The sequence below is a fragment of the Cynocephalus volans genome, chromosome 10, assembly GCF_027409185.1.
Source record: "Cynocephalus volans isolate mCynVol1 chromosome 10, mCynVol1.pri, whole genome shotgun sequence".
NCBI lineage: Eukaryota > Metazoa > Chordata > Mammalia > Dermoptera > Cynocephalidae > Cynocephalus > Cynocephalus volans.
In genome coordinates, this window is record NC_084469.1 from 2,197,927 (window position 1) to 2,217,088 (window position 19,162).

The 19,162-nt window shown below is 56.5% G+C and overlaps 1 protein-coding gene across 1 annotated transcript; it reads left to right on the forward strand.

Moving 5' to 3' along the window:
• The first annotated feature begins 582 nt into the window (after positions 1 to 582).
• On the forward strand, positions 583 to 16,857 carry KCNH4 (potassium voltage-gated channel subfamily H member 4). Its single transcript, XM_063112514.1, has 16 exons — positions 583 to 658; positions 2,491 to 2,724; positions 3,041 to 3,163; positions 3,291 to 3,418; positions 4,306 to 4,549; positions 4,894 to 5,051; positions 7,694 to 7,901; positions 9,310 to 9,504; positions 9,887 to 10,086; positions 11,794 to 12,043; positions 12,626 to 12,870; positions 13,483 to 13,521; positions 13,717 to 14,069; positions 14,339 to 14,445; positions 15,156 to 15,229; positions 16,450 to 16,857. The coding sequence occupies exons 1-16, from the start codon at positions 583 to 585 to the stop codon at positions 16,855 to 16,857; spliced, it is 3,042 nt and encodes a 1,013-aa protein (XP_062968584.1).
• The last annotated feature ends 2,305 nt before the right edge of the window (positions 16,858 to 19,162 follow it).

A 19,162-nucleotide genomic window follows, 5' to 3' on the forward strand; every position in this document is an offset into this window, starting at 1 on the left:
TTGCTATCTCACGCTGGAACGAGCGGGATGGGAGGTGCTGCGAAATATCTCAACTCCAGCAGGCGGCACTGTGAACCAGACACCAGCCCCAGCGTGGGCGGCGCGCCGGGAAGCCCGCGGGGTGGAGCCACGAGGAGCAGCCAGGGAACCACGCGTGGGGGCGGAGCCACTCCGAGAGGGGCGCGCCTGTCATCCAAGCTCCGCCCACCACTTCAGTCCTGCCCTCCCGGTGGGCGTGTCCCTAATTCTCTCCCCTGGAGACGCGCGTGGGTCGCTCCCCTCTGGGAGGAGGGGTGCGGGTGTCGCTGGCGGCCCCTCCCCGTGGGGCCACGTGGCGGGCGCGGGCCGAGCCCGGGGAGAACCTGGCCCTTGGGGACGTGGGGGGACCGAGGCGGCACCGAACGCACCAGAGAGCTGCGGGGATTCGGAGCAGAGAGGCGGCGGCGGCGGCGGCGGCGGCGAGAGGAGGGGAGGAGGCAGGCGGGCACATGGGGCGCCTCGGCCCCGCCGGCAGCGCGCCCCCTCCGGCCCGGCCGCGCTGAACGCTCCCAGCGCCGCGCCTCGAACCCGAGCCCCGGGGCCATGCCGGTCATGAAGGGGTTGCTGGCCCCGCAAAACACCTTTCTGGACACCATCGCCACCCGTTTTGACGGCACGCGTGAGTGGGGCGGAGGCTGAGGTTAGGGGCTCGAGCTGGGGACCAAGTCTCCTAGATGTGGGGAGAGGAGAGACAATGGAGTTGAGGGTCAAGGAGCTCCCGAGACTGCGGCAAAGGAACAGGACAGGAGCTCCCTGCGAGGGGAGGAGAGAGAGGGGCCGAGAGCGCGGGGAGCAGGGTTAGGGGGTGTGACTCCAGGCAGAAGAGGCTCTTTGTGCGGCGAAACGGAGGAGGGGCCTTGGAGCGCCCACTCCTGGGCAGTGCTGTGCCGGGGGCGTGTGCGCGGCCATCAGAGACACGGAGGGGGGATGAAGTGGCCGGGCGTTCTGGGGTCTGCTCCCAGATGACTCCAGCCCCCTCTTCCTCCAGAAAAAAGGAGAAAAGGCCAGACATCGGCAGGACCTATCTTGGATTAAAGCCACGCTCCCCCAAATCGTAGGGCGTCTATACGTAAAGTGGGTGAGGCGGGAGGCGGAGAGCGACACGGGTGACAGAGGGCACTCCCTGCTCGCCCACCCCAGCTTGGGTTCCAGGTTCAGCACCTTGGACAGCCGCCCCACTCCTTCCCCTCCTCTTCTCCCCCCATTCCTCTTCCTACTCTGGAGCCGAGAGACGTCTCCCTGCCCGCCTCTGCCCCCTCGGGAACCACGGCCTGGATCTGGAGGGTGGAGGAGCGGTCCCGAAGGCGGAAACTGAGCCGCCCGGAGCCCTACCCGCCTCCCTCCCTCCGCCCCATCTCCCTTGTTTCCATAGCGCCCATCACCGGGGAAACGGGCTCTGGGATGGAAGAAAGAGGCTGCGCCCAGGGCCCGGTGCCTCCCAGGCACCCTCAGAGTCCCCATTAGTTGCCCCGACCCCAGACAGTCACCCCTCCTATTGCCCCAGGACTTGTTTCTCGAGTCCTATCCCTCAGCTGAAATTCTGTCCCTGGATGGCCACAGGAGCCCCCCTGAGGCGCCCCACCCAGTGAAGCTGTAGGGAGCCAGCTCAGGGTCTGCTGCTGGGGATTGCTGGAGCTACGCCCTCAATGGCCTCTCCGGGCAGACTTTGAATACTGGGGACGGACCCTCTGAAAATAGCTAAAGGAATGCTAAGAAAATGGACCTTTCCTGGAAGGCAGGGAATAAGGATACTGCTCCTCACCATCTTCCCCCACACTCAGGAGATTTGTGAATTTGGATAATCTCTGCCTTTTAGTTTCCTATCAATCAAATGGGTGTGACAGCACCAGAATCTTTGCCCTGCTCACTCTAGAAGAGGGCGACAGACAGTACGGTGGTTGCGGATGTGCTTTGAAAGCTGAGTGAGTGAGAGGGTTCACTTCACCTTCACAGAGTTAGCACTCACTACGTGCCAAGTTAACTCACGGAACTCTCACAATAGCCACGTGAGGAAGGTACATTCTGCTCTGCTCTGCAGATAAGGAAGCTGAGGCACAGAAGAGGTAATTAACTTGCCTAAGGTCACACTGTCAGTAAGTGACAGAGGAAGGAGGCTGGTGCCCATGCTGTTACTGTGCTATGTTGTCTTCTACTGTAATAGCTCACCAGCTTGAATGCAGGAGGATGAATCGCATGACCTCTCGGGGTTCCTTCTCCAACACCCCTGTAGTCCCTGTCTCAGTTCTAGGCCCCCCCTTGAGTCCTTGTCTCTTTGCTCTATTTCTTCATATTCTCATTTCAGGCTATCCCTAAAGGGGGATCAGGAATCAAGTGGAAGGCTGGGAAGCTTCTGGCTCTGTGACTTCTGACCATAGGAAGCCCACCTGGAAGCTAGCTCCGTTCCTGGCCTTGACCTGACCCTGACCTGACCTTGACCTCTTCTTCCCACAGACAGCAACTTCCTGCTGGCCAACGCACAGGGCCCACGGGGCTTTCCTGTGGTCTACTGCTCAGACGGCTTCTGTGAGCTCACGGGCTACGGCCGCACAGAGGTCATGCAGAAAACCTGTAGCTGCCATTTCCTTTATGGCCCAGAGACCAGTGAGCCAGCCCTGCAGCGGCTGCACAAAGCCCTGGAGGGCCACCAAGAGCACCGGGCTGAAATCTGCTTCTACCGCAAGGATGGTGAGGGGCCTGATACACCCTGCAGCCCTGACCAGACCCTGGGCCTTACCCAAAGTCCACTGGGCACAGTAGAAGCCTGGATGCTCACCCCCATACTTCCACCAGATGACCAAGTGATCGAGGGCATCCCTGACCCTCTCTGGGCCTTGGTTCCCCCATCTGGAAGATGAAGGAGACGGCTGACAGAGTCTCTGGGGTTCCTTCCAGTTTTAAACCTTTGCCAAATGTGACTGTGTCCAACAACCAAGGGGGATCAAAGAGAAAGGCACGCCATGGGGCAGCTCATGCTTCTCCCTTTCTCTCTCCACACCTACAGGCTCAGCCTTTTGGTGCCTCCTGGACATGATGCCCATCAAAAATGAGATGGGGGAGGTGGTGCTCTTCCTCTTTTCCTTCAAGGACATCACGCAGAGTGGAGGCCACGGGGACAGTAATCATGGTAATAGTAAGCCTGGGTAGGGAGACATGAACGGTCAGAAGTCCTTGCCCAAGGTCACATAAGACCTCTCCCTACCCAGCCTCATGGGATGTGCCCCAACTTAGCTCTGCATCATTCTTCCCAACAGAAAACTCCCTTAACAGGAGAGGAGCCAGGTCAAAACTTCGGTCCGCAAGAAGGCAGAGCCGAACTGTCCTACGCCGGCTGACTGGCCACTTTGGCCGCCGGGGCCAGAGAGGCATGAAGACCAATAATGTGAGTCCCATTCCCATCCCAACATCTCCCGAGTCCGTCAGCCTTGAGTCTGAGCCCACCCCACTGCCCTGCTACTGTCTCCCTGTTTCCCTGTCTGTCTGGCCTCCCTCCATTAGTTTGTTCCTCTGTCCACCCATTTCCCATGTACTACTCTCTGCTGCATCCCCCGTCCCCCCACGACTCCTTCCATCCCCATCTCCCTTGTTTCCCTGGGTGATTGACAATACTATGCTCTGATGATGTTGCAAGGGCAGGGCTCTAGCAGAAATTATATCACCTACCCCTGGGTAATAGGGCTGTATCATGGCAGTGAAAGCACAGACTGCTGTGGTCCCAGGGAGAAAGTCCCATTGAGGACCTGGCATCTAGCCCCACATATCACCTCCTAGGACCCTGACAAAGCTGGCAGATTGAGTCCCCAACCCTCTGTGTAGTCTGTTGGGGCTGCAGGGAATGGGGTGGGCTGAGCAAGCCTCACCTTCCCCCGGACAGTCCCATCCCCCACTGAACCCCCAGAACCCAGAAGGAACTTGAGGAAGAAGTCAGTGACCCCTCAAGCTAGGGCATGCACCTGACTTGTCATAATCTCCTTCTCAAGCAGGGTGAGGGCCAAGCCTTATAAGTGCCCCCCACAAAACATGATTGGTTCAATAGAGGGCCTAGGCAAAACATGATTGGTTCAATAGAGGGCCTGGGCAGTAGGTTGGCAAGAGGAAGGAAATATCAGGGGCCAGCCTCTGAACCCCTCTCCTGCACCTTCTATCTTCTATCATGGTTGCCCTTGAAGTGCCCACCTTCCCCCTTTACCCATCCCCTGCCTCTCCTTCCCCCCAGCCTTGGCTCCTCTTTCCCCCAAGTGTCCCCAACTGCCACCCCTCTCCCCTTAGAACGTGTTTGAGCCAAAGCCATCAGTGCCTGAGTACAAGGTGGCCTCCGTGGGGGGTTCCCGCTGCCTCCTCCTCCACTACAGCGTCCCCAAGGCCGTCTGGGACGGTCTCATCCTCCTCGCCACCTTCTACGTTGCGGTTACCGTTCCCTACAACGTCTGCTTCTCGGGTGATGATGACACCCCCATCACTTCCCGACACACCCTTGTCAGTGACATCGCTGTGGAGATGCTCTTCATCCTGGGTCAGACCCTCTGCCCCACTTACCCTTGTGGGTGGGCTGGGGTGACCCACTCAGCCAAGCCTCACTGCATCCTGGGCCTGCAGGATCGAGGCATTCAGAGCCCATTCCTTTCTGGATCTTTAAGTCCCAAATGACCCATGTGCCCTGGCCTCTGACCCCTGTGGCCTTCAGCCTGTGACCTCTCCTCCCTGATGACCTTCCAGAAGCCCAATCTATCTTCTCCGTTCCTGCCTCCTTCTCCATTCTGAGTCTCTAAGGCTTTTTACCCGCTTGCTCAGTTCCTTGGCTAATTCTTTGGTGTTTCCAGGCCAAGGCCCCTTAGTAACAGCCTCTCACACCCCCAGATATCATCCTGAACTTCCGCACCACCTACGTGTCCCAATCTGGCCAGGTGATCTCTGCCCCTCGTTCCATTGGCCTCCATTACCTGGCCACCTGGTTCTTCATCGACCTTATTGCTGCTCTGCCCTTTGATCTGCTTTATGTCTTCAACATCACTGTGGTGAGTGGCCCCCATCCCTCCAGGCAGCCTAGCCTCCCAACTTCAGCACAGCATCTCCTGTTAGGGGGCTGAGCCCAAACTCAGATGCAGTCCTTCTCATGAACCCACCTACAAATATTTATCAAGCACCTGCTGCGGGCAGAGCCCTGTGCTAGGTGCTGGGAAGGATCTGAGAGGGTCTGTGCTCCTGCTGAGCTCAGCTCACAATCTTTGAGGGAAGCTGAGACAAATGAAAAGCTAACTATGGCTACAAAAGCGGTGTTGGCATGATGTCAAGTGAGTGGTACTTTTCACATTTTTATTTAACAAACAACTGATGATCATTTAGCTGTCTGCAAAGCACTGTGTGGAGCATGGTCACTGTGGGGGAAAGGGACAAGGACTCGGTCTTCAAGCAGCTAATCCAGTGATGGGGCAGGAATACTGCAGGGGATATCAGGGACAGAAGAGGTGAACAGGAGTGGAAGATGGGACTCAGGTACTGCTGCATGGCGGCTGGGCTGACCTTGGGGTTCCAGGCTGGAACGTGAGCATGTGTAAAAATGATCTGAAATCTGGCCAGCGCCTGGGAGGCAAAAGCGCCCCAGTTGGGCAGAGGCGGGCGTGGTCTGGGAAGGGTTTCTGAGGGAGGTGGGAGTAGAGCCAGACCTTAAATGGTGAGTAGGATTCAGCTGTCAGGAGCTGAGAAGGGAGAGCTTTTGAGGAGAGCACAGTAAATCAAGACTAGGAGATAGAGGCTGTGGGGTGCATTCAGGGGCAGAGAATGAACGCCAGGACCTGTGTCCTCCCAGCTCTCTGAGGACTGCCTGGAGGTGCCCTGAGTGCTCAGCTGTGGGCCCAGCCCCAGATAGTAGGTCTTCTCAAGTTCAGGATAAGGCAGTCCCACCCTGTGTCCCCAAAGCCCCTCGGCTGCTGGGTGGGAAGGTGGAGAGCAGTTTCCTTGTGCGCTCTCCCTGCCGCACTCAGCTATAGCAGGAAACCACCTACACGCAGCCAGATTTAACTAGCCGCCAACGGGCTGCGGGCCTCTTCTCCTGGCAGTGCACATGTGCGTGCACACTCCCACACATGTGCATGTGTGTAAGTCTGCCCGAGGAGGGAGAGATGCAGAGAGACCCTGCCCCTCCTTTCAGGCAATCCCCTCCACTGGCAGCTTTGGGAGTACTTTTACAGCCCACCACATTCTTTCACATCCATCACCAAGGAAGTCTCACAGTAACCCTCAGGGCAGACTCTCTTCTTTTTCAGAGGTAGATGCAGAGGCTCAGAAAGGTTAAGTGATTTGCTGAAGGTCACACTGCTAGCACTGGCAGACAGGAGGTTAGAAACAGGTTTCCAGGCTCCTAGGCTAGTATTCTTTCCAACATATCACCCTGCTTCTCGGGTAACCAGGGCATGGTCTGGCTTCAGGGGAGATGAGGAGCAAGACTGGGGACTGGAGGGAGGCAGAGCAAAGATAAAGGATGAGTAAGCACTGGCAGAGCTGTGAACTTGAAGGGGCCAGGCCTGGAATATTCTGATCCAAGGAGATAGAGAGGAGTGTCCCCAAGGGAGTGGGGCCCAGGGGCAGGTGACTGGGGGAAGCCCTGAAGGACTCAAGTTTGGAACCAGGAGTTCTGGGGCTCTGGGGCAGGCAGGATAGGTCCATGGGGGGAATTGGGGCCACCTCCTCTCCTGCTCCTTCACTTGAAATTAGAGAAAAAGGCTTGAAGTAGTTCAGGAGCAGTGTAGGGCCAGGGCTACAGGGGATGCTCCTGGAGCCTCCACCTGCTCCTCATCTCCAAGATTGGAAGGGCCAATTGAAGTATTAATAATCACAATGAAAACAGTAGCCATGGTAATATTAGCAAATGTTTACAGGGCCCTTACTAGGTGCCATTAACACCATCCACCCCTGGTGCAGCCCAGACTCCCTGAGCTCCTGCTCTCCTCCTTAACTCTTCCGTATGACTCTCCCGTCTACAGCTGATCCATAGGGGAAGGGTCCCTAAACCTTCCCCAGTCCTCATGCCTCTTGCTTGTTCCCCCTCTGCCATGCTTCTCCATATCTCCAGGAGCTGCTCCCATCACAATTGCTGTCATCGTTAACAACGAGCTCTAGTCCACAGCTGATTGTGTCTATGACTCTGGGGCTTTGAGCAGGAGCCCTGCGGAGATCATTCCATTTATCCCCTGCCTCTGGCCAAGACTGGCTCCTTCACAGTTCCACAGTGCTAAGAGGCTGTGTAGCACAAAATGGACTTTGGTGTCAGCCAGCCCAGACTTGAGTTCCAGCTTCATCATTTCATTGGTCTGTGGCCTTGAGCAAGTCACGAGCCTCTCTAAGCCTTATTCATCTGCAAATTGGGAATGATGATGGTAATTGGACTAAAGGCATAAACTATTTTTTATGAGGATTACAAATGCCTAACACAGTGCCTGGCACATATAGGAAGTAGCTACTGAGTGTCTGCCACTATTAGTTTTACTATCATTCTCTCTCCGTGGCATTTCCTGGCCACTTTCTTAGGACAGCAGGGAAAGGTTTCCATTCCAGCCTCCCCTGGCTCCAGGATGTCTGGTGGGGAGGCCCTGGGAGAGGACCTGGGGGTTGTGAGGGCCCTGAGGGGTGCCTGCTGACAGCCCCCTGCACCCTCCCGCAGACCTCGCTGGTGCACCTGCTGAAGACAGTGCGGCTGCTGCGCCTGCTGCGGCTCCTGCAGAAGCTGGAGCGGTACTCGCAGTGCAGCGCTGTGGTGCTCACGCTGCTCATGTCTGTCTTTGCGCTTCTCGCCCACTGGATGGCCTGCATCTGGTATGTCATCGGGCGCCGGGAGATGGAGGCCAATGACCCGCTGCTCTGGGACATTGGTGAGCCACCAACCCCAGACTTTCACTGACCACCTGTCCACCAGTCCTGTCCCCAAGCTGATGCCTCCGGTACCCACACCCACCATCCCACATTCCTCCAGTCATCCAACAAACAGGCACTGAGCTCCTCTTGGATCAGGCGTAAGAATATTGATTTGAAGACAAGGGATCTCACAGCGTAGCAGGGAGCAAGACCAGTGGTAGGCAATTAAAAGACAGTGTGGGAAACACTCTGATGGTGGAGGGGTGTGTTTCAGGCACAGGTAGCACCACATGCAAAGCCCCAGAAAGAGCTTGGCCTGTCCCCTCTCTGCCTCTATCAATCCCTCCTTCTCTAGGCTTAATGGCCACTGGCCAGAGACAGCCTGAGGCCTCACTGTCTTCCTGGAAAGCACATGAGACCCTAGGCATTGTCCCTGACATCTCACTGTCCTTCCCCCCTCACCTAGCCTTCCACATCATACCAGCTCTCCGATATCCTCGACTGTGGCCTCTTCTCTCTACGTCCTCTGCCCCTCCCTCGCTGGCCTAGGCTTCTGCAATAGCCTCCTACAGATCTCCCTGCCCCCTTCTCATCCCCACCCAACCACCCTCCTCACTGCAGACAAATTGGTCTTCCAAGAATCAATGCTGACCTGCCAACCCCTGCCTGGACTTTTTCAGTGGCTCCCCAGTGCCCTCAAAATGAAGGCCACACTGAGTGGCACACCCTGGGTAGCCCTGCACTCTCTCAGTCCCCACCTGCTTTCCTTTTCTCCCATGTCCCTTGCACTGCAGCCACCCTGCCAGGAGCCAGGACACACTGCTTTCTCACTTTGGGCCTTGAAAGAGTTTTTCCTCTCTGGAATCCGCCCTCTTTTACCTCCCCTCTCTTCTTCACCTAGGTGACTTTTCTTGCCTTTCAGTCTGAACCAAAATGCTCTGTCCTAAAGGAGCCCTCCAGGAGCCACCCCCTCCCCCGCAACTGTCAACTGGGTTGGCTCTCCCTGTCCTCTCAGGATTCCTAACATATCCTTTATTTCCTGTTTATTAACTCGCTACCCACCTGTAATGATTTATCTCATGTCTCTTTCCCCTCCAAACTGTAAGTTCCACCAGAGCAGGGAGTGTCTGGCTAGGTCAAGTTCCAGAACTGTGTACACAGAAGGCGCACGATAAAAAATATTAGGAAGTTGAAGGGGCCCCTGAACAGTCAGCAGTGTAGGGAGTTGGTGGCCTTGGACTGCCACTGTAACCAATTCACCGTGGGGAGGTACAGGGACAGACTGCTCGTCAAATTTCCTGTGCCAACCCGTGCACACCGCCCCTCGCCTCTGTAAATAATTGCCCAAGGTCAACGGCATGCAATTCAGGGAAAGCTGGTGCGCAGCCAGGGCTCTCGCCATTCGTCCACGCTTCCACCCCGCAGGCTGGTTGCACGAGCTGGGCAAGCGACTGGAGGTGCCCTTCGTCAACGGCTCAGCGGGCGGCCCGCCGCGGCGCAGCGCCTACATCGCTGCGCTCTACTTCACGCTGAGCAGCCTCACCAGTGTGGGCTTCGGCAACGTGTGCGCCAACACCGACGCCGAGAAGATCTTCTCCATCTGCACCATGCTCATCGGCGGTGAGGCCAGGCCCGTCACGCCCGGGGGAAGCACGCGGAGCCCAGCGCGCGCGTGGGGAGACAGACCCCGAGAGGGCACGGTGTCCGCCCAAGTTCAGACAGCCGTGCGTTCATCCAGCGCCCGCTGCGTGCTGGCCCGGGGGGAGGTCGCAAACAGGCGTGGCCTCTTGCCAAGGGGACGCGAAACCCACGTTCCTGACCTAACGGGGGGACGCGAGAGGAGCACCGGGTCTGACCCTTCTCTGTGGACCACCCCCTGGCCCCCGCCCCCAAGCTAGGGCCTGGCACTAAGTAGGCGCGCGAGGACAGGGCGGGTTTGGGAGCCGGGGAGGCGGCCGCAGGGGTGGCCGCTCTGACGGGCTGCGCGCTGCCGCGGCTGCAGCGCTGATGCACGCCGTGGTGTTCGGGAACGTGACGGCCATCATCCAGCGCATGTACTCGCGCCGCTCGCTCTATCACCGCCGCATGAACGACCTCCAGGACTTCATCCGCGTCCACCGCCTGCCGCGGCCGCTCAAGCAGCGCGTGCTCGAGTACTTCCAGACCACGTGGGCGGTCAACAGCGGCATAGACGCCAACCAGGTAGTGCGCGGGCGCGTGCAGCGGGGAAGGGGTCGCCGCCTCTGCACGTTGGAATGGAGGCCAACGGCGCCCACGGAGGCGCACACAAGGGCGCTCACCCACCCAAATCCAAACCCCTTTTCCTTAGCACTTGAACTTGGGAGCTGAAAGGGAGCCCAGGCCTCTGCTAATGCCATTCTCCCTTCAGCCAATATTTCCCGAGCACCTGCACTGGGCCAGCCTGGGTGCTGGACACAGGGAGCTTAGAGATGATTGCGCTCAGCCCTTGCCTTCAGGGAGACCCCAGAAAGCTGAGGGAGGCAGACAGGTAAGCAAAGAATTAGGCAGTAAATAGGTCTGTAAAGGAGGGATGTTGGTGCAGTAGGGCCCAGAGGAGTCAAGGAAGCTGGCGCAGAAGAGGGGGCACCGTGAAGGACAAGAAGGAAATGGGCCTGCTGCAGGAAGGCCATTCCAAGCAGAAAGAGCAGTAGGAACACAGGCCCGGAAGTGTTGACACAAAAGAGCAGAGTGAGTGAGTTCAGGGAACTGAAAGTAGTTGGGTGAGCCTTAGGGAGCGGGGTGTGCAGATGCTGTGAGGGAGGCGGAGAGCGGGGAGAGCCAGAGACCGGGCTGGGGAGGCGGGCAGGCCCTTATCATGGATGGCCTTGAATTTAGATTTTTTTCCTGCAAAATGTTCAGGCCAGGGGGTGGCATGAGAATCTAGGAAGGAATGGATTGGTGAGGTATTTCTGAGGGTGGGAGCCATAGGACTTGGTGATCTCCAGCTGGTTGCAGGAGAGGAGCTCAGAGTGACCCCCAGGTTCCTGGCTTGGGCAGAGGGGTGGGATGGAAGCACTAGACGGGGAAGATGGGGCCTGAGGATGAAGTCAGAGTCCAGGGCTGGGCCATGAGGAGGATGTGGTGCCTGTGGGAGATCCAGGTGGAGCTTGCCCAGTGGATAGTTGGAAATACAGGCCTGGCCAAGGCGTTAGGGCTGGGGGCTCACAAGTAGCGGGGAAGTCATGGGTCTGGTTGCCATGATGCGAGGTAAGTGTGGAAAGTGAGAAAAGAGTAGAGGAGGTAGGCCAAGGAAGAAGAGCCTGGGCAGAAAATGAGGAAGGGGCAGATGCAGCAGGTGGGAGAAGAACTGGGAGGGAGTCCCTTGCAGGAGCCCATGGGGGAACAAGAGGGAGAGGTCAACAACCCAGAGTGGCCAAGGGGCTCCATAATATGAAGATGGAAATGTGAACATTAAATTTGGCCCTAGGAGGTTGTTGGTAATGTTCAAGCTCTAGTATAACCCTGCATTTTACAGATGGGGATACTGAGGCCTAGAGAGAGGAAATGGATTGCTCAAGGTCCACAGGGATTTAGGAGCAGAGCTGACTCCTAGTCTCCTGAATCCTGGTTGAGGGCTGACCCACGAGGGATGCTCTTGAATGTATGGGATGAGTAACCAGGACATTCGTGAGTGACCAGTTGTGTGTAGCTATGGGCCAAGACCAGATGGGAGAAAGCCTGGTCTCTGCCCCAGAAATTGGGTTGGGTGGTCGATATAGCAAGCAAAATCAAGGTTAGACACATAGCCGTCTTCCTGAAGGTTTGGAATGGGTCACTTCAAAGCAAAGGGAAAGTTGGAGCTCTCTCCTTGGAAACAGCTTGGCACATTTGTAGACTCAAGTAGTAGCTGCGAGGGGATGGCCAGAATGCCCTGTGCCCCTTATGCAGTTACTGCGTGACTTCCCAGACGAGCTGAGAGCTGACATTGCTATGCACCTGAATCGGGAGATCCTGCAGCTGCCGCTGTTTGGAGCAGCGAGCAGGGGCTGCCTGCGTGCCCTCTCCCTGCACATCAAGACCTCGTTTTGCGCTCCGGGGGAGTATCTCTTGCACCATGGAGACGCCTTGCAGGCGCACTACTACGTCTGTTCTGGCTCACTTGAGGTTCTCCGAGACAACACGGTGCTGGCCATCCTGGGTGAGGACTCTGTCACCTCATACTACCTACCCTGGAGCCTTCCCCAGAGGCCTTGGGGATGGCCACGAGTCTCAGGAATGGGAGACCCCTAATGGATACCTTGAATTCCTGCTAAGCAGCCCTCTTCCTTGGTCCCTTCACCCTACTACCATCCCCTTTTGACCATTCCCCTCTGATTCTCCCTTAATCCCCTTGGCTATTCCTCAACCCGTCAACCCATCCCTAATGATTGTCCCTCAAATCAGCTAATCCTTTCCCATTGTACCATTTCCCATCTCCATTGACCCTAAACTCCATTGACCTTTACCCTTTAACTGACCCCTCTGGCCATTCTTTATTGATCATCCGATTCCATTGACTGCAGCCCTACTGACATCCCCTACTGACTGTTTCCCAACCTCACCAGTCATTCTCCACTCACCTTTCCCCAACTCCATTGATATTTCCACCAATCCCATTGCTTGATCCACCTTCAACCATCCTTCAAACACACTGACCATTCCTCAAACCCATTGATGACCTCCTACTGATGTCCTCTTGGTCCCTCTGCCCCAGCTTACTGTCCCCATCCCTTACCCACAGGGAAGGGGGACCTGATTGGGGCAGACATCCCTGAGCTGGGCCAGGAGCTTGGGTCAGGGGCAGGCCCCAGCTGTGTGCTGAAGACCAGCGTGGACGTGAAAGCACTGACCTACTGTGGCCTGCAGCAGCTGAGCAGCCGAGGGCTGGCTGAGGTTCTGAGGCTCTATCCTGAGTACGGGGCTGCTTTCCGGGCTGGCCTGCCCCGGGACCTCACCTTCAACCTGCGCCAGGGCTCTGACACCAATGTATGTAGGCCGTCTTTGGCCCCCACCCCCACCAAGGTCCCTTCCTTCAGAGCAGACCTCTCTCAGCCCCAGAGAGCCTCATGCATCTCCCTGCATTCTGAGAACATCATCTGTCAACCCCAGGTGCCCTTCTCCATTGCCCCTTACAACTCCACTGACACTGCTTCACTGGCCATCACCCGACCCCATGGACCATCTCTCACCATCTCTACTTCCAAGTCTACTGACCCACCCCTCAGCCTCACTCCAGACTCCAAAGGACCTTCACTTTGGAAAAAAACCCTGTCATGTGCTCCTCCTTCGAGTCTCTCTCTGGACTGAGCATCACCCTCTGGGGCTTCCTCGTCCCATTAACCAAATGTTTCCTGAGCCCTCTTTCCTGTCGGCTCTGGGCCAGGTCTGTCCTTTACACCCCAGGCCTTTGTTTTGTGCTGCTTTTCAGTCTCCCTTTGCTGCTCAGGATTCCTCTGAGTCCGAGTTGGTGGTCTCTAACTCAATTCCACAAAAGCCCCATGTTCTCAATGCCATTACACTGTTGGCTGGGACTAGGAGGGGCTGCACCAGGGAAGCGGGGAAGTGGGAGTCAGCTTGAACCCCCCTATGTCCCCACAGGTTCTCAATCGCTTTTCCCGATCCCCTCGCCTCTCCCAGGTAACACCCCTTTCCTGGGTGGGGTTGATGTTGCCCTGGGGAGGGGTCGGGAGCGGGGGCACCTTTCCTTGGCTCCTCTGCTACAGGGAGAAGGGAGAGGGCACGGGGAGCAGCATCCACCAGTGAAAGCTGTTACTTAATGAAGGGGCCTGTTGGTCACTGTCCTGCGACATCACCTAGCCCCTCTGCCCACAGCCCCGCTCTGAAAGCCTTGGCTCTTCCTCAGAAAAGACTCTGCCATCCATCACGGAGGCCGAGGGTGGTGCGGAGCCTGGGGGTGGTCCCAGGCCACGCCGGCCCCTCCTGCTGCCCAACCTCAGCCCAGCACGGCCTCGGGGCTCCCTGGTCAGCCTTTTGGGCGAGGAGCTGCCCCCATTCTCAGCCCTTGTCTCCTCTCCTTCCTTATCCCCAACCCTTTCCCCTGCCCTGGCTGGCCAGGGCCACAGCCCCTCCCCTCATGGCCCCCCCAGGTGCTCTGCTGCCTGGAAGCCCCCCCAGCTTCTCATTCCCCCACTGGGAACCTTTGGACCTCCGGACCTCAGCCCTCGGTGAGACGCCAGCCTCCCATGCCTTCCCCATAGCCCAGTTGGCTTCCAGAACCTTCTCTGGACTCTATTCCCAGTGTTCCAAATGGTGCTCCTTCCTGTCTCTGCCCCATTGCCTACCCCATCCTTCCCACCACAGCTTGCAACCCCATCCCACTTTGACCACTGCTTCTCCCATGTTCCTGGCACTGCTGCCCCCATCCACCCACTGCCTGATCTGCCCTGACATTTATGCCCTCCCATGGTGCTGATGAGCACTGCCCCATCCCCAGGATAGTGGATGGCATCGAGGACTCTGGCAGCACGGCTGAGGCCTCTGCATTCCAGTTCAGCAGGAGGCCTGAGCCCGCAAAGCCCCGCTTGCAGGCCCCCCCTCCAGGTAAGGGCCAGCAATGGACTTCACCTTACAGTCTGTCCATCCATTATCCCTCCATCCCATACGTAGTAGGGTCTACCACATGCCAGGTGCTGTGCTGGGAAAACACAGATAATCCGGACCTGGCCCATGCTCTCTGTGAGCTCCCAGTCTACCCAGGGAGATACCTGTATACCACAGATAAACGATTCCAGAACCGGGTGCTAAATACCATAAATGAGGCAAGGACAGGACTTTGTAGTAGGAGAAGAGCATGCCTGTAACTCTCCTAGGGAAGGGGACACTTAAATTGCTTCTTAAAGGGTGGGTAGGATTTGGTGTGTTTGTTTTGGCAGCTGGCCAGTTCAGGGGTCAGCACCAGCTCTAACTGACCGAGCTCACCAGCTCCTTTGGATGGGTAGGATTTTGAAGGGTGGCGCAGGACAGTTGTTGAAAGTCATAAAGGCATGAGACTTAGAGGGATGTTGTGTTCAGATACCAAAGGAGAGGCGCCATGCCGAGCACGGGTGGGGGTGGGGGGAAGGCTGGGGAGGGAGTTATAGGGCCTCAACACCAGCCAAAGGAATTTGGGTTTCCCATCTCCCTGACCCCAGAGCTTTCCCTCCCCTGGCTTTTGCCTGCCCAGGGACAGGAGGCGTCCAGTGCCAGCCATAGGCTCAGGTATTCATGCTCTCTGAACTCACCTGCATCCCCTCACCCCATTCTACCTGCAGGAACCAGGCCCAGCCGGGAACTGGCTACTGAGGCCGAGGAGGTCAAGGAGAAGGTCTGCCGGCTGAATCGGGAGGTAGGTGGGGCTCCTCCTGCCAGTCTTAGGAAATATCATCTTGGTATCAGAGATGGGCCTGATATGAGAGCATTTCAGGTTCTGGAACAGGAATCCTGAATTCAAATATTCAGACTAGCTAGATGACTTTGGGCAAGTCCCCCAACTGCTCTGAACTTCAGTTTCCTCATCTAAAAATGGGGAAAATAATACGTTCTTCCCAGCATCGTGAGGACTAAATGAGAGTGCGGATGTGCCTGGTCCAGCCCAGAGCGCATCATAGGTACTCAGTGACAGTTGGGTCCTCTCCTCCCCAACTGGCTCAGGTTTTCCAGCCTGAGAAGAGGACTTCTCTCTCCACCACTATAGGATTCTGCCCTGCCTGGGACCGCCCTCACCAAGTCATGATGCTCAAATCCTTTTCCTTTACCCCAGCCCTGGGAAATGAGTGCTAAGCAGATGCGGGGTGCTGAGTGGCCTTCAGGCCTCGGGACCTGGATGGGAAGAGCCCAGATCCTGTGTGGCCAGGCGCTGCCTCTACCTTCTCCCCAAGGGATCTCAGGGCTGTCACCACAGAGTGACCAGGCTCAGCCCCAGGGAGTTGGCTTTCCCTCTGTTCTGATAAACATCGGGCATCCCAGAGGGGCGGCACCTGGGTGGGGCGGGCCCTGAGGCTGGGGCGGGGCCAGCCCCTGCTTAGCAGGATTGAGGGCAGTCTTGCTTCTGCTCACAGCCATGACCCTGGTGTTACCAGCACCATGCTTTCCCAAGTGAGCTAACCCAGCCAGCCCCTGAGAGCCTCGTAAAATGCAGATTCCTGGGCCTCATTCAATTAGGAATGCCTGGGGTGGGGCCCATAAATCTGCATTTTGACAAGTTTCCCAGTTGATTCCTTACTCACTGAAGTTTGAAAACCACTGATGTGGAAGCTTGAGCTTTTGTGATAGGATTGCCTGAGAGTAAGGCTGCGTCTTTCACCTCACTACTGTGTGGCCTCTTTGAGCACATTTCTCTACATCTCAGAAAAGGGGGATGGAGGGGAAATACTGATACCTGCTGCCCCAAATCCTTTTTGGAAAGAGACTGGGGTATTTACATCTAGGCAAAAATCCCTACTCTGCCTTCTTCTCAGGGTGGCCACAAGCAGAGAAGGGTTGTGAAAGAGCTTTGTAAACTGTAGAGGGGTATGCACCTGGTTATTATTGTGGTACCTGTGAAACAACTTGATGTGTTTCCAACAGATCTCCCGTCTCAACCAGGAGGTGTCTCAGCTTAGCCAGGAGCTGCGGCACATGATGGGCCTGCTGCAGGCTAGGCTGGGTCTCCCAGGCCGCCCAGCAGTCTCAGCTTGGCCCCCAGACCCTCTTTGCCACCAGCCGAGGCCACCACGCATCTCTCCCTGTGTGTCTGGACCACCCCCTAGCCTTCAGGATACTACGCTTGCTGAGGTCCACTGCCCGGCCAGGGTGGGGACAACGGAGATGAGGGCCACCCTCCTGGACCTGAGACCTTCCATGCTTCCCTCCTACCCCTCAGAGCCTGAACATCTGGGACCCCCCCCAGTGCCAGAGGCCTCATCCCCCCCAGTACCAGAGGCCTCACCCCCAACCCCAAGCCTCTTCCGGTCCAGGTCAGACACGTTCCACTGACCCCGGCCCTGGGCCCAGGCCTGTCTGGGGTGGGCATTGCCGCCTGCCATCAAGGGAAGAGCTGGGCCCTTTGGCCTCCTGCCTTGGGTTCAGCAGCCACCAGCTGGTCTGGTTGGCTCTGGATTCTCTGGACTTTTTAACAAAGTGTGGCCACCTCTGGCCCTATTCCCTTTTCCAAACCTCCCCCCTATCATCCTCCTCTGTGAGGGGAGCCACTCGAGGCCGTGGAACCCAGCAGGCATGAGATGGACCGCAGTGCCCATTGGGCTGGGCAGATGAGATGTTCTTCTCTCCAGAATCTGGAGGCAGGTATAGATGGGGGAGCAGAGGGGATGGGCAGGGGCCCCAGATCCATTCTGGGAAATGAAGGCTGAAGCAAGACCAGGCAGGATCTTGGTGTCTATAGCAAGAGGGGTGGATTGCAGGATTCCATTCTGGAGCTAGCTTAGTGATATTGTGAGGTCTTCTGTCCTATCCTCTGGGTCTCTGCTGGTGACCTGGAGAGTAATGTCACTTTGAGAGGGATAGGTTTGAGATTCTGGTTGGCATTTGAACCAAAACTTTTTTCTTTTTGGTGGCTGGCCACTATGGGGATCAAACCCTGGGCTTCGGTGTTAATCAGCACCATGCTCTAACCAACTGAGCTTACTGGCCAGCCCTCCAAGACTTCTTAGGCCTCCCAACATCAGCCCAGGCTGGAGGAGCTCACCTCATCCTGCATCCTGCACAGGGAACAAAGTGATGGCCCCAGATATGTTTTCATTGGCTCTTATAGCATTTTTTTTCCCCCCCAAAATAGTAATTAGCTGCCAACATTAAAAATTAGGACAGGTTACATAAAAATCCAGATATTCCAATTTCTCTAAAAAATTTAGGACATCTGGCCACCCTGGGGCCACATTCCTTCTAGAAATTATCGGTAATCGGTAGTTGGCCACTGTCTTCTTTAGATGGGATTTTCATTCTCTGCTTCTTTGCAGTCCCCACATTTCTTGATCATCTCTTGACACCCAGCTGGCTTCCCTCATTTAAATTCTTTGTCTGGTCTCTGTGGGTATTTGAGTTTGCAATCCCTGCCTTAGAGTGTGCTCCCAGCTCCCTGTGCCCAGAGGGTACTTTTTGGGCCCAGTAACGTTTGTTGCTATCCCTGGGCTTCATTCTATCAACATCTCTGTTTCTGTCTCTCTGCAGGCTGTCGCTCAAAGTGGCTTCTTCTGCTGCAGTAACTGAAAACAGTCCAAGCAGCATTCCTTATTCTTCCTTCGCCCCCAGACCTCAGCCAAGCCTGTTCTCCTCACTTTCAATATGGTCTCAGGGCCTGGACTTCTTAAAAATTCATTCTGGTCTCCAGCTCTCCTTTACCACTCAACACCCTGAACTCACTTTTGGATAGGAAATAAACTCTTTATTTTTGTAGTTGTTGGCTCTGGCTGTTTTGGGAGGTTGGTCTGAGAGCCCCAGGGCTTTGGAGGAGCCAACACAGCAGTCACTCTCCCGCCATACCCCAGGGCCCTTGTACTGTCTCTAGGAAGGGCGAAGGCGCCAACCAATCCACTTGGCACAACACTCACGTCACCAGGGGCCCCAGGGATGAGAGAGAAACCTTAATGAGTCACTATGGGCCTGTTATACCCCCTCCTCCTCCCCACCCCAGTCATAGCCACAGAAACACACAGTATGTGGGAGGGATAGGGTCCTGGCTCAGGCCCTCCTACAACCTTGGAAAGGTGGGCCCAGGAGACTCTGCAGCCCTCCTGTATAAGGAACTGTTGCAGGGCTGGGTGTGGCAGAGGCTGGGGGAAGAGCTTGTCACCAGCCAAGAACCTGCTAGGCACCCCACTCTGCCCCATTCCCTCTGCCCTCTCAAGCCCTCTCTTCCCTCTTTGCTTTCACTTCTCTGATGATCACTTCTAGGGGGAGGGGAGGTTATGGATACTGTAACAAAGACGCACCCTGGTGACCTGAGGGGGCTAGATGTGGGCACAGTTCTGTGGCTGTTTGTCCCAGACAGGTTGGTTCTTCTTCTCAGGCTCCAGGATATGCCTGGTGTTGGCAGGCGTCATAGGCACAAAGGCCACAGCTGTCTCCGGGGTGAACTTTGATTCCATACAGGTTTTGAGGAGTCTCCCTGGGGGGTGAGATGCAGAAGCAGAGGAGGTACTGGCTTGTGTTGGGAGGTAGGGAGTGGGCAGAAGCAGAAGTGGTCCTAATCCATATTGAGGGGGAGCAGAAGAAACAGAAACAGTCCTCACCCATATGGTGGGGGGAGGGTGATTGTAGTTCTAGTTTATATTCATGCATACGG

What these genes read in the sequence shown, in the direction of transcription:
- KCNH4 (XM_063112514.1), top strand. Translation starts at nt 583, where the DNA reads ATGCCGGTCATGAAGGGGTTGCTGGCCCCGCAAAACACCTTTCTGGAC. An exon ending in GAGGCATGAAGACCAATAAT is followed by an intron (nt 3,419 to 4,305) that starts GTGAGTCCCATT and finishes CTCTCCCCTTAG; the next exon opens with AACGTGTTTGAGCCAAAGCC. An exon ending in ATGTCTTCAACATCACTGTG is followed by an intron (nt 5,052 to 7,693) that starts GTGAGTGGCCCC and finishes ACCCTCCCGCAG; the next exon opens with ACCTCGCTGGTGCACCTGCT.